The sequence below is a fragment of the Etheostoma cragini genome, chromosome 14 (genome assembly GCF_013103735.1).
Source record: "Etheostoma cragini isolate CJK2018 chromosome 14, CSU_Ecrag_1.0, whole genome shotgun sequence".
Classification (NCBI taxonomy): domain Eukaryota; kingdom Metazoa; phylum Chordata; class Actinopteri; order Perciformes; family Percidae; genus Etheostoma; species Etheostoma cragini.
Window position 1 is genome coordinate 11015093 of NC_048420.1, and position 15697 is coordinate 11030789.

The 15697-nt window shown below is 38.5% G+C and overlaps 1 protein-coding gene across 6 annotated transcripts in view; it reads left to right on the forward strand.

Moving 5' to 3' along the window:
• The window catches only part of calcr (calcitonin receptor), a 52233-nt gene that overhangs the window by 35255 nt on the left and 1281 nt on the right, over positions 1-15697 (forward strand). Inside the window, exons 5-21 of one of the 6 annotated variants that reach the window (XM_034891479.1) lie at positions 700-788; positions 888-1047; positions 1166-1276; positions 1399-1511; positions 2448-2520; positions 2642-2752; positions 2943-3055; positions 3311-3476; positions 3561-3671; positions 3884-3996; positions 5250-5341; positions 7823-7949; positions 11630-11783; positions 12561-12621; positions 12798-12864; positions 13040-13258; positions 13744-13785. In XM_034891479.1, the coding sequence (XP_034747370.1) occupies positions 700-788; positions 888-1047; positions 1166-1276; positions 1399-1511; positions 2448-2520; positions 2642-2752; positions 2943-3055; positions 3311-3476; positions 3561-3671; positions 3884-3996; positions 5250-5341; positions 7823-7949; positions 11630-11783; positions 12561-12621; positions 12798-12864; positions 13040-13258; positions 13744-13785 (1922 nt within the window). The remainder of the gene's footprint in view (positions 1-699; positions 789-887; positions 1048-1165; positions 1277-1398; positions 1512-2447; positions 2521-2641; positions 2753-2942; positions 3056-3310; positions 3477-3560; positions 3672-3883; positions 3997-5249; positions 5342-7822; positions 7950-11629; positions 11784-12560; positions 12622-12797; positions 12865-13039; positions 13259-13743; positions 13786-15697) is intronic. The other 5 variants (XM_034891480.1, XM_034891483.1, XM_034891481.1 and 2 more) reach the window with 5 other exon arrangements.

The window sequence follows — 15697 nt, forward strand, 5'->3', positions numbered from 1 at the left end:
ATACAACAGGATGGAGAGGGGGGGGGGCTAAGGGTACAGAGAGAAGACAAGAAGATACTAAATGAGGGTTTCCAAAAACTGACAGGGTCTGTGAGATTAATGGGGAGAGAGAATATGGATGAGAAGAAAAAAGAGAAAGGAGTATTTGTAAGAGGAGGCTCATAAAGGAGTTTACCAAAATACCTGTGACATTAAAAGTCCCCTTATGGCTACTTGTTTGAAAGCTGATGCTGTTGATATGAGACTTCAGGGGATATGCACAGTTGGAAGTAGATGTTGAACAGTTGATGAGCTGTCGAAGAAGACTAGGCAGTTGGACTACGGTTGTTGTTGTTGTCAGGACCAATGTCCTGTTACAAAAAAAGTAGTTGTGGTTTCAAGCCTGACATCTGAGAATCTTGCAGAAAATTACTCCAAAGAGTGGAATTTCTATTTGACATAACATTCAATCATTCGTGCCGAGTTAAATTAATCACAGTTGTTCTGTAATGCCAAGATTGAGTGGCCAATTTATGTTTGGATGAAGCTGAAAAACAACAAAAGAGAAACGGACACAACGATTCTCTACTTGAAGCTCAAACAAAAGCAATAATGTGCCTACAAGTAATTTGATATGTGGAGCTTACAGGGAAATCATTGATGAATTAATCTGTTGTCAAGCTGCTGTAAAGTAAGAACACGTTTTTTTTTTCTTTACAGAAAAAGTGACAAAATATTGTGAAGAATTGGGTAACTGGGTCCAGGCAGGGTCAAACACTTGTCATCCGGCTTCGAAGAACAAGTTAGAGGTATTTGGTTAATGGCTTTTTATCCTGTAAGTAATGGAAGAACTAGGCCTCAGCTGCTCTGTACACTCATTTCATGATAAATTACCTTTTTTTTCTTAGAAGGAAGTTCCCCATTTTTTAAGGGATGCTGCTGGAGAGCCGACCACAGAGGCCACAGGGGTTAACGCAGAAAAAAGAAGCGTTGTGGAAAAACTGATCCTCAAGAATGAAAGGAAATGCTCAGAGAAAATGAAGCAAGATCCACCTTATAACAAATCAGGTAGCAGTCTTGTGTAACTGGTCTAAATAATTTTATTAACCTGATTTATGAGAGTTCACGTTGGAAAAACTTATGAACAAGGGGCCTGTAACATTTCTCTGTTTGTTGACTGCTTCAGGGCTGCACTGCAGTCGTAACTGGGACAGTTGGTTGTGCTGGGACGACACTCCGGTGGGAACCTACGCCTCCCAAAACTGCCCCAATTATTTTGGCGACTTTGACCCCACAGGTGAGCAGAGAGACTCAGGGAGTTGCTGTTAACCTCACATGATGAATTCCCTTTAAATCTGGCTCTGTTGACTGTATTTTAGGAAAACTGGAATTAATCACATACTTTTTTTGGGTTCTCAGAAAAGGTAACTAAGTACTGTGGAGAGGATGGTCAGTGGTTTCACCATCCAGAGTCCAATATGATTTGGACCAACTACACACTCTGCACAACCACCCAAGAGAAGAGACTGAGGGTAAAGTATTGTTCATTTAATGAACTATCCATTGTGTATTTACTGTACAGGTCATGCATACAGGTTTAATACTACTGGGTCTTCTTACACGTTCAAGACATGTGCCCCCTCTGCAATTAAAGCGTAATAGGTATATAGTTTCCGAGACTCAGAACATGTACAGGATAATTAATAGCATGTGGATCTCAGTGGTATAGCAGTATAGAGGTAATTCAAACGTTTGTACTCAAATGTACATTTTACACAGAAATATTACTAGGCACAAAACGAGAGTGGTATCTTTTGATCCATTTTCACAGTACAAAGCCGTTTTAATACAGAAAAGTGCATCCATTTATTCTGAACTGAAGTTACAGTTACTTAAGTGATTTACATAAGGCAGCACACTAATTGAAAAAATAAAAAATAAAAGTAATGTATCTCTGCTGCAGAGACTAGTAGTAATTACTCCTCCCTACTGAGATTTTCTTAAATTGCAGCTCTTATCTATACAATCATTGTAGTTTAATTTCCCCATTATGCAATGTCAAAAAACATCTGTTGTCTGTTTTTATATATACACTACCGGTTTGGGGTCACTCACAAATTTCCATTGGACTACATTGTAGACAGAATCCCAGCTGAGATCAGTTGCCTTGTTTTTTTTTTAACCAGGGCAGCAGTTTCCAGATTACATTATGTACTTACATAATTGCAAAAGGGTCTTTTAATGTTTTCTTAGTTAGTTTTTTAAAATAATATCAGATTAGTAAACAAAATTAGCATTTGGAACATTGGATGAATGGTTGCTGATAATGGGAAATGTAGATATTGCATTAAAGATCAGCCACCCACTCAGATCAGCTGGTATCCTGTCTATAATGGAGTGAAATTGAAATGTGTAAGTGACCCCAAACTTTTGACCGGTTGTGTAACTATATATATTTTTTTTTACAGAAACTTAAAACGCTTGAGAATGAATACAAATGCCTCCTGAAACTAAGTCGAGACCCACCTTTTAACAAATCAGGTACTGATACAGTCGACCGACACTCACTGTTTACCTCGGTGTGAGAGGCTTCATGATGGAACCACCATGAGGCCTCTGAACGGTTGTCTTCTTGTTTTTTTTGGCTTTGTTGACGCTGCAGGGCTGCATTGTAGTCGTACCTGGGATGGCTGGCTGTGCTGGGATGACACTCCAGCCGGAACCTTTGCCTCCCAGAACTGCCCAGATTATCTTGTTAACTTTGATCCCAAAGGTGAGCAGTGTGCCTAAAAACTTAGCCGTTTTTGAGTTCTGCCGATATCTTGTTAAGTTGATTTTGTTGTGCTGTAGAAGATGGACTATAAAGTTCCTGTGAGGATTGAATTATTTTATCTAATGGGACCAAAGTTTATGGGAGTGGAAATTTGGATAATGCGCAACACACAGTATATTGTTCTTTTTAGAAAAGGCAACTAAGTATTGTGGAGAAGATGGACAGTGGTTTCACCATCCAGAGAACAATAGGACTTGGACCAATTATACACTCTGTGCTCTCAACACCAAGGTGAGGTTGAAGGTAATGTGTCCAGATATACTGTAATAACAAAAGCAATAAAAGATCTATTTTACAGATTATACATAGACATTCTTGGTAATTAAGATTACAATTTCTTAAATTGTGTCTTGTTTTTCCCTTAACCTTACTCCTCATAGCTTAATCCTCACTAATTATTACTCTGTATGTGTGTATGTGTGTGTGTGTGTGTGTGTGTGTGTGTGTGTGTGTGTGTGGGTGTGTGTGTGTCTGTGTGTGTGTGTTACTAAAATAAAGGCAGCCTCCCATCTCTCAGGGGACACAGAGGTAGATTCCGCTGATGAGACCACAGTCAGCCCCTTGGTTAACCCGGAGGAACAGGAAATTGTGAGAAAGAAAATTCTTGACAGCCAGTACAAATGCTTTGAGAAAATAAATCGAGATGCACCCTATAACAAATCAGGTAGAGATATTATCAAATACGACTCATCCTGGCTACTTCTCCTCTCCGGATGTTTAACTCTCTGTTGCTATGTTGGTGTTGCAGGGCTGCACTGCAGTCGGAACTGGGATGGCTGGCTTTGCTGGGATGACACACCAGCGGGAACATACACCTCTCAAAACTGCCCCAATTATTTTGTTGACTTTGACCCAACAGGTGAGCAGAAAGACTCAATAGTGTCGCTCTTTTAAAGATCTACTGATGCATGAAGAATTCACCTCTCACTCTGTTTTTCAAGAACTATAAAATACGAATTGCTTTATGAAGAATAATATACCAAGGCTAACAGAACAAGAATACATTGACACAACTTTACGAATTTGAAGACATTTGGAGAAGATGCATTTATTACTCAATTGTTACTTCAGAAAAGGCCACTAAGTACTGTGGGGAGGACGGGCAGTGGTTTCGCCACCCGGATACCAACAGAACTTGGTCCAACTACACACTCTGCAATGAAAACACCAAGGCAAAGTTGAAGGTAACTTATTTAAGATACAGTAGCCTGCTATCCTAAATCTACTACATAGTGGTCACTGCCTGATGGGTCAGCATAATCTTTTCATTTTGCATGGAGTCCTCTGGTATTTGGAGTGTGGGCAGATAGCAGAAAATGTGGAAACTGGAAGTGTGCAGTCTGATGTAGTTGCCAATAAATATTGTAGCAGACACCAATATTAACAGGCGTTTTATTTCCAAAAGACATTACTCACCTATACTGAGCTCCACATAAATATTTAGAGATGGAAAGTAACACGCAAGTCCTCTGTCCCTCAGGCTACTGTATAAAGGCTACCATAAAACACAGGCCTACCCTCGTGTTGACACCATTGCATACTAACAACCTTCTTATCACCAACAGCACCTTAGAGACATTTTTGCGAGTAAGAATTTTCTTTATTCAAGCATTTCCATTTTTTTTACTGATGATTAGGCATCCTCTAAAAAAGTATTTTCACCAAATGAATGCCCAAGGAAATTAAAAAAAGAACAACAACAACTCTGCTGTCTGATCTGGAAAAGACAAAATGACTAATTGTAAATAACAGCAACTTGTAAACAAAACAACTGCATGAAACTCAGTCTTATCTCCGTCCAGGAAGTGTAGTACACAGCTGGCCTGGCAAAACTGGGAAAAAAAACTCTGTCTACTGACAATCCTAACCAGAGATCAGCTGGTCCATCTTTTACCACAGAAACCTGATTTTGGCCGACTTAGACTCCCAGCTTCAGCAAACCTCTTAAAACAAACAACCGCAGCAGTATGATCCCAAAGTGAAAAAAAGGCAAAATAAATGTTCCACTATTCTCTAATCTGATAAGACTGAGTTGATTGAATACTGATTCTGATAAGACTCAGTTGACTTAATACTTTCTTTCACAAGCGTGGACCACACGTCAAATGAGAAGTGAAAACATTGGTGTAGTTTTATCCTTCACAATCTCTTTTTAAGGTTAACCAACAGCAGATTGCCATTGTTTATTTAATGTTCCCCTATTGAGAGCTGTGCCCCACCTTAAATGTAAAATATACCATTGATGCCACTTTATTTAGTGCAAAGTGTCACCTGTAAAATTTTATGCAAAAATGCAAACCATTTGTGCGTTTAGGGGCCTTGATTTGGGAGATCCTATAGGCACAAAATGTTTGAAGAAAACATGTAACAACTGAAAGACCACATCCAAGTAGTAACGTTTCACATGTTTTCTCTATCTTGTTTTTTTGTTTTACAGTCAGCGTACATCCTGTTTTACATGGCCATTGTGGGTCACGCTTTATCCATAGCCTCCCTGCTCATCTCTCTGGCCATTTTCTTCTACTTCAGGTATTAAATTCAATGGAAATTCAGCTGTAACTGCATTTACTGCTTTGATGATGCACATTGCAAAAGATCAGGATGGTTAAACCAAAATGAAAGCTTAAACTGCTTGTCGTAATTCTGGGATGATTAATTGCTAATAGCTTTGCCCTTAAAGGTTTAATCATGTTACTATTATAAGTGGATCTAAAAGGCCAACAGATGGTGTTGGGCATCATGGGCAGAACTTGGTCTCAATCTTATTAACAGTCAGGGAAATCTCCATTCTGCTTTTGTCCGCACCAGCAGAGTGAATTTAAAGATTTTAACTACTCGCCCCTTAGATACAACATTTTTCAGTGTTAATGAATCTAGATGTTACATTTCATAGACATGAAACACATTTACTTCATTTACTCGTAGAGCTGCTCCGGAGTAATTAACACAATTAAAAATCTTATTTTTTTAAATAGCACAGTGTTAAATTAAAACTGAAGACAGCAATCAGAACATCATTACTATCTTAGATGTAGTCGCAAATTATTGACCTGAAATAGTTCTGCTTCTTCACTGAGTGTAATTTATACACAGTTTAACTGGCGTTAATTTCATGCCAACTTGGTTTCCTTATGCAGCACACTTATTTCATGGATATTTAGGATTCAAAACTAAGAGCTGTGATGTCCATTTAATGCGTTAGTCTTTTGCAATTATTAGAAATGTGCACCTGAGTGCATTGCTCATTAAGGTTGTTCATCCCGATGAAATACTTAATCCTAATTGGGAAAAAGTGCACATATAAATGAGACCGTCCTTCTGGAATTCAACTTTATGAGATAAAAACAACGTGGATGAATGAAATGGAGGTATTATATTAAGTTAATCTATGGGAAATTTGGAAGTGATGATGCCTTCGAAAAAGGAAGCAGTCTACACACTGTTAAAACTTTCTACATTATCTCTAGGAAGGAAGTGAATTAATGAGACTTATTTTTAATGATGCAGTAAGGTTCCTATTTCAACAGATATATCTCGAGAAAAATAAATATGGAGCTTAGAGGGAAATTAACTTTACATTCTGTAACAATATTTGGAAACGTTTCTTTGTTGGCCCTGGTGTTCATGATTGTTGCAGTTGTAAAATTTGACATGTTGAAGGGTGTTGACCTCCTAAACGCAGCTGTTATCCAAAACAGATCTTGTATGAGACTCTCAGTTTGCTGCAAAGTTTTATACACACTCGTAAATCTAGCAGCCCAGCTTAGGGTAGGTGCATTGTTGGAAAACGCCATGACACGCTGTGAGTCAAAGTCAGCTACACAGAAACTCAACGGGACATCAGCAGTTCATCAACATCAGAGTACCAACAAATTGAAGTCTCAATAAAGTAACTCTTTTCTTTTTACCTGTTACTTACCCTATTTATAGCCAAAACACTTTAAATATTGGAGGCTTATTGTTGTATTATAAGATCCAGATGTGAAGCTTACAGTGGTATGCGATGGTGTACAGCTGCACTTCTCTTTAATTTACAACAGATAAAAAATACTCCAGCTTGCCATGGAAAAACCGACGTGGTTAAACGGTCAGCCGTGAAGATGTTAGGGCCTGTGGCTGTCCGAACAACTCTGCCATAAGGATTCAGCCTGTGTTTGACATCCCCTTTTAGATTAAGAGAAAACCCTTGTATACAAACATTCAGCAACTCTTCCATTTCCTTTTATGTCTGGTTCTCAAGCAGGACTGTTTTTCTGTAGGAGATAACTAAGACCTCTGAATAAGTGCAGTTTTATATGATGTTTTGTCCTGGCTTGAGTAAATGTACTGCTATTCCTGTTTTTCATGAATCTCTGGGGTTTTCATGGCTTAACAATGATAAAATCACCATGAGCAATAAAAGGATCTAACTTCTTACACTTGAGAGGTCATTTTTATGGGAGGCTATATTCCTCAAAATATATTTGGTTCAAGGTTTCCTTCGGCTTCAAATGCTCTGAGAGCTGCATTACAATTTATGTCTGCCCTGAAAATTAAACATTAATTAACCATTACCAAAAATAAAACTACTGGATATTAATGACTTGAAATGATTTTGATTATACTATACATTTTTCCTTTGCCTGTCAAGCATTTCATTATTCCATTAATTTGGAGTGATCAGCGAAGGTAATGAGGACCACCCTTGGGAATCATTATGCATTATTTATCAGTGAGTCTAGCATGTACAGAGCACTTAGAGGCAATCCATCTCAATGATCCCAGGGTTTTTCACCAACCGAATTCTCAGATGAAAAATCCCAATTATTTGGTATTTTACTCACTGTAGCAACATCTGTCCTGTTTACTTCATCCGTTGTAGTAGTGTTTTGTCTACTTTAATGTTATGTTATTTGTCAGAAAACGTTTGATTCCCAATTTTTAGATGATATTTTTTTTTTTCATTATCACGTCACGTTTTGGTATGTTACAAAGTCCTGGGCATTGACTCTGACATCTCTCTTCGCACAGAAGTCTGAGCTGCCAAAGGATCACCCTGCACAAGAACCTCTTCTGCTCCTATGTGCTCAATTCAGCCCTCACCATCATCTCCCTCGTAGCAGTTGTCAATAATCCTGAAGTGGTGGGCAGAAACCCAGTAAGTTCAGCCTCTGTCAAATAATTTACCACCAGGACTACCACTAATTTTAATGTTAGCACTGCCATACATCCATAGTAGGGATCGACACAATAACACCACATATCTGTCACAGTATGTTAGACTAGATAAATGGTAAAATGCTTAAAACATCAATGATAACAGTTATTAACTACGTTTACTGCATTCACCAACTTCGTTTAGTATGTTATCATGCTGATATTGGGTCATAAGCACATACCACAAATAACGTTTTATCTTATTTTATCTATGCAACAGCTGAAGCGATGGGAACTGGCATTATTTTTGCTTGTATAGATTGCTGCCGGAATGAGTCCATCCTTTTGCATGTATTTGGTCAGTAATGCGTTCAAAATTTATGTTAAACCAGCTGAAAATGCAAGGATGAATTTCAATGAACTTTTTTTAATTAATTTGCTAATGCAAGGACAGGCAATGTGAGTCAGCTAATTAAAAATGGAGTTGCTCTATATTTTAAATATTTACACATTGGTACAACAGACTTTTGAGTACATCCTAAATAATCTCACTGTGCCATGTGGTTACACAGACAGCTTTTGCTTTCTTCCACATACCTTTGTCGAGAGTTTTGGAACCACTCTGAATGCATTATGTGAATTCCTTCAAAACTTGAGGTCTGCTTGGGTAGAGATGATAAATCTGTCTCGTAGGAATGCTTAACAATCAGGCAACATAAATTAAATTCATGGGTTACTTTATAAGAATTACTGCTTTTGGAAATAAGAATGAGAATAAAATTAAAAAAAACCTGTTTACTTATTGCTTTTGTTACTTAAAAGCAGTTATTGCAGAGTTTCTCCTACTTAAAAAATTGATAATATCTCCCCAAGTTAAATACATTCATGCACGTAAAAAAACGAGTGAAAACTGAATAATGTCTACTTACTAGACTAGAGGATCAAAGTACCATGTAAAAACAACAGATAGGATTATAGAAGTTGGCTCCCAATGCATACCCTGGAAATCCAGAGTTCACGCTATTTGAATTTGCTCAGCAAGTTACTCTGGCATCGAGTATTGCTGCTCATTAACTATTCCCTTGTAGCCGAGCTGCACCAATCACATCAGTGTATCTGATACAGGCGGGCCAGAGGTGAGCTGAACAGATGACAACAGTTTAATCTACCAGTTAGTTCGCTGGTAGCTAAGCGTATGGGGCTCTGGATACGTCACCCCGTGTGTTGTTGTGATTGGTCGTAATGTTATCCAATTGCGCGCAGTTAGATTTTGAAATGCACGCTTGGTGCCGCCCCTCGAGATGGGCGCCTTTCATTACTCGATGCCAGACCCTTAATCCTTCAGAGTTTGTCTGGATTTCCAGGCTACACAGTGCATACAATCCCATTAGATCTCAGCCAGCTGTCAGCTGGAGCATCTGTAGTCCGACATTGTACTAGAAACAACCAGAAGACCGCTGAGACTTCAGCTGGGTTTGGGTTTGATTCCGCATCCTCCTGCTGCTTCTTTTTTGTGCATTCACCAAGTCTGGCTCATACAGTCTTTATTAATACACAAATAATATTTAACTTCCAACTAAACATTGAATGTCCTTGTTTATGCTTGCAACACCACCTTGTATGACCTATATCAAATTTTAATTGCCACTCTCATTAATTTAAAGCTTGTTCTAAACTGCAGCAAGACAAAAAGTACCCATTTCACATGAGCACAAACGTTTAATGTTCCTACTATTTGTTCTCATTTGATCTTGATCACTTCAAAATAAAAACGTATGAACTACCATGCTTTTTATTCTAAAAAAAAAAAAAGTACTTAATTCATTGCGTTCCCACATATACTGTATAAGGAGAAGATAAATAGAAGTAACTTTCATAAAAATATGTTTTTGAAAAAATATTCATAAGGCTTTTTGATTTGTAGTTCTGCATTTATGTAGAATGCCTGCAGCTCCTTGAGGTCCCTTTGACCTCAACCTGTGCGTGTGATTGGTCCCTTGTCTTGTGTCTGTCTGTGTGTGTGTCTGTTTATGTATGTGGTTGTGTCTGTTTCTGCATGTGTTGTTTTGTCTCCCACCCTCCCAGCTTTCCTCTCGGTTTTTTGGCTCTGGAACGGATGAAAATGATCACACAAAAAAAGAAAGAATGCATGCAGCCAGAGTATACCGGTAATTCAAAGATGCTGGCGTTGCTACTAACTGCTGCTCTCAAAGGTCTTCTTTGCTCAAAACACACAACAGTCATTCACTTTTAAACTTTTAGCCATATGTCTCTCCCTCACTTTCCTACATTTCCCTTTCCACTTGAAGAATCTCCATTATAACAGACATGGGCTTGTATGCAGAGACTTAGGTCACTCCCTTGTCACTAATTCACAACTGTTTTGCATTGCAGCTATCTACGGTTTGTCTAAAGTTACTTACCTAAAATGTTCTGGTTTACAAATCATGCTGCAATACATCATGTAAATGTTTTCAGCCTCCTCCTTGGTTTGACATAAACTTTGGGTATTTACTCCCCCACACTGCTGGCAGGCTAAACCAGACTCTATCACAACAGAATTTAAATGTTAAAGAGAGTAGAGCAGAGTTAAAGAGAAATAATTAAAGAGCTTTCATTCTCTAATCTCCACCACAATCCACCTTTCCTAAATCACCAGTATAGAAAACAAGCTCATAAGTCTGACTTTGGCAGCTATAAATTCCAAAATGTTTCCCAACATTGATCCCAACTCTATGGTGTCTGTGATTTCTTGTTCTGTCCTACAATGGAAAGTAACAGATTTGACCAAAAAAACTTTTTGACAAGTAATAATGAGGAGACGTTTTGAAAGCGAGCCGTTGCACACAAAAGAACATTTCTTCACATTGATGGTGATGGCATCATGCCTGGCTGCTTCCTGGACATAATTCAAGCTTGGGGAAGCCATCTGAAATTAGACGAGCAAGCAACAGACAACAATTGAGCAACAGAACATATTTCATTAACACATCTCCTAAGAAATGAAACAGAGTCTCAAAATTCCTAGAGGTACACATATACTATGCAAAATGTACTGACTATATACTTTGAAAGAAAAGTTAATTTCAAGACAGAATGAAGGACTTTTTAAATAGTCATCATTCCAATCAGGTCCATTGGAGCCATTGTCGGAGCCAATGTCCATCAATTATGCACCTTATGGTGCGTGCATCCATGAGCATCTTGGTAATTATAGCATTAGTAGACTGTGGAAGGAAATGACTGACATCATAATATGTCATCAAAGTAATCTCTTTCAAGAAATTATAACAAAGATTCAATCAAAAGAACAGAAGATTTAATGATGAGAAAACCTTTCATGTCGCGCTGTGCTGGTTGCATTTGTTAAAAATTGCATAGTGCTGAAAAAGGTACTAATAGTGTTGCAGAACATTGTGTTTTTTAATTCCTTGTGCAAAGTGAGACAAACCCAATCAAATCTTCCACATCCATTTAAGCCCGCCACCAAAGGGGGTAAACGACTACAAATCCTCTCCTTCTGCAGCAGATAATACAGGCTGATAATGTTGTGCCTTGAGTGCAGAAAAGATGTCAGGAGTGTTTAAATTAACTTAACTTATGTTAAAGGTCTCTTTTATAGAGAAAGTAAAAAAACAGACAAACAAATAACAAATTTTACTGTTTTGTCTGTCTTTGCAGGTTGGCTGTAAGGTGTTGCACTTCTTCCACATGTACATGCTGGGCTGCAATTATTTCTGGATGCTGTGTGAAGGTATCTACCTGCACACGCTCATCGTAGTGGCTGTGTTTGCAGAGGAGCAGCATCTGCACTGGTACTACCTCCTGGGCTGGGGTAAGTCTGTCCGCAGTAGACCAAAACATTTGTTGTGTGTGTGTGTGTGTGCATGCATGCATGCGTGCATGCATGCGTGTGTGTGTGTTTGTAAAACCATATTGTTTTGTTTTCTTCACTGGATTCAACTCACTGAAAAAACAAATTCAGAGTCTGAGAATGTTTTACGTAACGTAAAACTAAAACCGACTTAAAACTAAAACAAGACAGAACACACTCTAGAAGCCACAGTTACTCATGTCCACCTGATCCCAGTACTGTATTTCAACATGCTGACATCTTTATTGGGCCTCATGTCGCTCAGTGATGCACTCCATCAAACAAGCAGGATGGAACTAAATGGATCATTTAAATTTGGACAATAACCTTGAGGTGTCTGTGTGTGTGTGAGCATGTGTGTGTGTGTGTCATGTTCATGTGTTTATATTCAGATGAAAAGTAAAAAGCTAATCTAAGCACAGCTTCTAGCGGTTTTTTTTTTTATAGTCACAAAGCCAAATGTGACAGGATTGTTATGGGAAATGAACAATGTGGTGGTGGTGTTTTTTCAGGTTGGAACAATATTAATAGAAAAGAAATGTTAATCCACTGTGTTTCAGCCTTTCCAAGAATATATACAGTGATATTTGTGAAGGAATTATTTATTATACGAGGAAGTCTAAGACCAGAAAACCACTGACCAAGCTTAGCATAGTTTTAACTGCTGCATAAATGACAAATGAATTTGCCTAAATTCACTCAAGACCTCATATGGCCGCCATCTTTTTCCCATCCAAGTTTTTCCTCTAGTGCCTGCTTCCATCCACGCCGTGGCAAGGAAAAAGTATTTTGATGACAAGTGAGTAATGTTCCAGAAACTTCTGCAAATAAACAGGAGATGTTTACATACGTGCTCGTCTGTGTGTGGCAGACAACGAGAGCGTGCGAATCCACACACATGCATGTTTTTGCATGTGTGTGCATGTGTATTTTGGGCAGCAGACTGCACTGACTGATATGTTATTTCTTCTGTAGCTGTTGGATGAGTGTGGAAACCCATCTGCTCTACGCGGTCCATGGTCCAATAGTGGCAGCGCTTCTTGTAAGTCTGCTAATCCACCATTCTAGCACAATACAAGAGAAATCCATGTGTCTCAGAGTGAAAAATATGATTACTGGTTTGTTGTTTCGGTTGTAGTTTTAGTATGCAAAACATTAGAGTTTAGACAAAATGGCTATGTAATTAGTTTTTTCCATATGTTTTTTACTTTCTCCAGGTGAACCTCTTCTTTTTACTAAATATTATAAGAGTGTTGGTGACCAAGTTGAGAGACACACACCGGGCAGAGTCTAACATGTACATGAAGGCAGTGAGAGCCACCCTGATCCTGGTGCCCCTGCTGGGAATACAGTTTGTCATTATTCCCTGGAGGCCAGAGAACCCCTTAGCTGGGGAGGTGTACGAGTACATCATGCACATACTAATGCACTACCAGGTAGGTACTGAGCTGACAGCAAGGTGCTGCATTAATCAGAATTTCTATTAAAGAACCAGGTAGATGCTCAGTTTAAAAGATTAAAAAAAAGGTTTAAAAAAACAACAACTGCTGCTTCTTTTCCCTTGCCTGGCGAGGTATTTTGCATATCTGGGAGCCACCCAATCAGTAATAAAGAAAAGAAAAATATCAGAATCAGCATGCAAGCAAAAACTGATCCTGAACGCAGCCCACACTTGTCAGTGCCCTTTGGTCAGGCTTGAAATTTAGATGTTTGGCTTGCTTGAAAGTTTCCACCCATAAAATCCTTGCTTTCTGTCTTGTTGTTGTGATTGATTATTGGGATTCACTGCTGAATCACATTTTAAAGAACCAGTTAGCCACTTCAATACCTTTATTTAATTACCAGTTACACACTTCTTTTTACTACTTTAAAAAAAATGAAATACAATGCTAATTATTTTTTACTTGTTTTGCTTTTTAAGGGACTACTGGTGGCAACAATATTCTGCTTCTTTAACGGAGAGGTAAGCACTCTTCAGTTACATATATTAGCAGTTTGGCTTTTCTATGATGCATTGCAGCTGTTGAATGTTGAACTCTTCCTATAACTTCACACAACGTTGTGTGAAGTTATAGGAAGAGTTCAACATTTACGTAATTGTGCCCTTTTTTGCTTTAGGAATATTTTTCTGGAAAAGTTCAATTTTTGGTGCCATGTGTGACAAAATATCATTTTGGACAATTTTAACCTCTCATGAATGTCAACCTGCACATATTACTCAGGGAGCTGTTCAGCCAGGGAGCAATAAAACCGCTCATTGCTTATGACATTAAATATGAGACATCAGATTCCATCAGGCAAAACATTTTCAAATTTGTTTTTCCAGGTCAGATATCTGGCATTCTACATTTTTGCCTAATAGCATATCAAGAAGTGACCCAAACACAGACTCAAAGTTGGGTTTTGCCATTGAATACTTGAATAAAAGTTCACAGAGATGCTACATCTGTCACTAGTCCAATTGTAACAGGTTATAAATCATTGTGCTGCTTGTCTCTTCCGAGACCAATCTATTGTTGCTGCAGTAAAAGCTGAAGGGTCATGTCAGGTGAAGAGTAAGACAAGTTTATAAATGACTTTGTAGTTTCCAAGCCAAGCTGGAAATTTACTCTCCTTTCAAGTTCTCCTGTCAGCCTTTTTAAATCTGTCTGCAGCTGTCTAACTGCGAGCAACCTTTACATGGTTTTGTTGTTTTAAAGTGTTGTCCAGACCTTTTGGGTCCACAGATGCTTTCAAACTCAAGGTCTCTGCAAAGCATCAACAATATGTGCTGTAGGATTAAATGCATGCATTTTTATCGAGTCTTGGAGGTGGTGTGAATACCACAGACGGATCAGGCAATGACAGACAACTATTTCTGGGTGTTTAAAACTAATATGCTGGAGTTCAACATAACAAGTGGAATGCTTTGTTATCCATAGAGACAATGACTGCTCTGAGGTATTTTTTTGAATGAGAGGAAAACAGGGCAGAGGTGCATAAATTGACAGTGCAACAGATTTAAACTTGGCATGAGATGTCTGGAACAGAAGAACTAGGAATCTACTGTGGAGTTCAGCATTGAAAATAGGTCAGGTATCAGATCATACATGAACAGCCAGAACACAACAGCGTCTTCTTAAACAATTTAAAGAATGTGTAGAGCATGTGTATAAAGGACAAGTCTACTTTTAGAATGATTGGGGTCAATTAATGACAACTATTGCAAGGGAATGAGAAGGTTTGCTTGCTTCACCCACATAATGACCAGTTCAGCGCCTTTAATCAGGACACAGGTTTCTGGGGCCAGTTTCAATTCTGGTCTTTGATTTCAAAGCCAAACTGCACAGACCTCCCTTGTTGTTTCAATGGCCCCATTGTGATGTCAGGTCAGTGAGACAAACAGCTTTCAAGCTGTTTTTGTGACGAGACGTTCTATTTGAGAGCTGTACTGTAAGCCCAGGCTGCTCTTTTGTCTCATTATAACAATGACTGTCATGATTCACATCATTAGGTCATTAATATACCCGCAGGGTTTAGAATTAAGTGATAAAGAATGAAACTATTTTTTTTTCTGTTTTGGCAAACTCCAAGTTTACACCATCAATTCTTCAATCAATCAACCAGTATGGACATAGTGCTGAATTGACTATTTGGATTATAAGTTAATCAGGAAGGGGAAAATGTCAAATATTCACTGGTTGCAGCATCTCAAATGTGCAGATTTGCTGCTTTTCTTTATTTAATACTTTGTTATCGTTTTATCGACAGAACAAAATAAATAACACATACATCTTAAAGCCCCACATCCACCTTACAATGCTAGTAAGGTCCCTGGGGCAAAAATTAACTATGGGCCCTAATTGACAGCTGCAGGTTTAGAGCACACCCCCCCC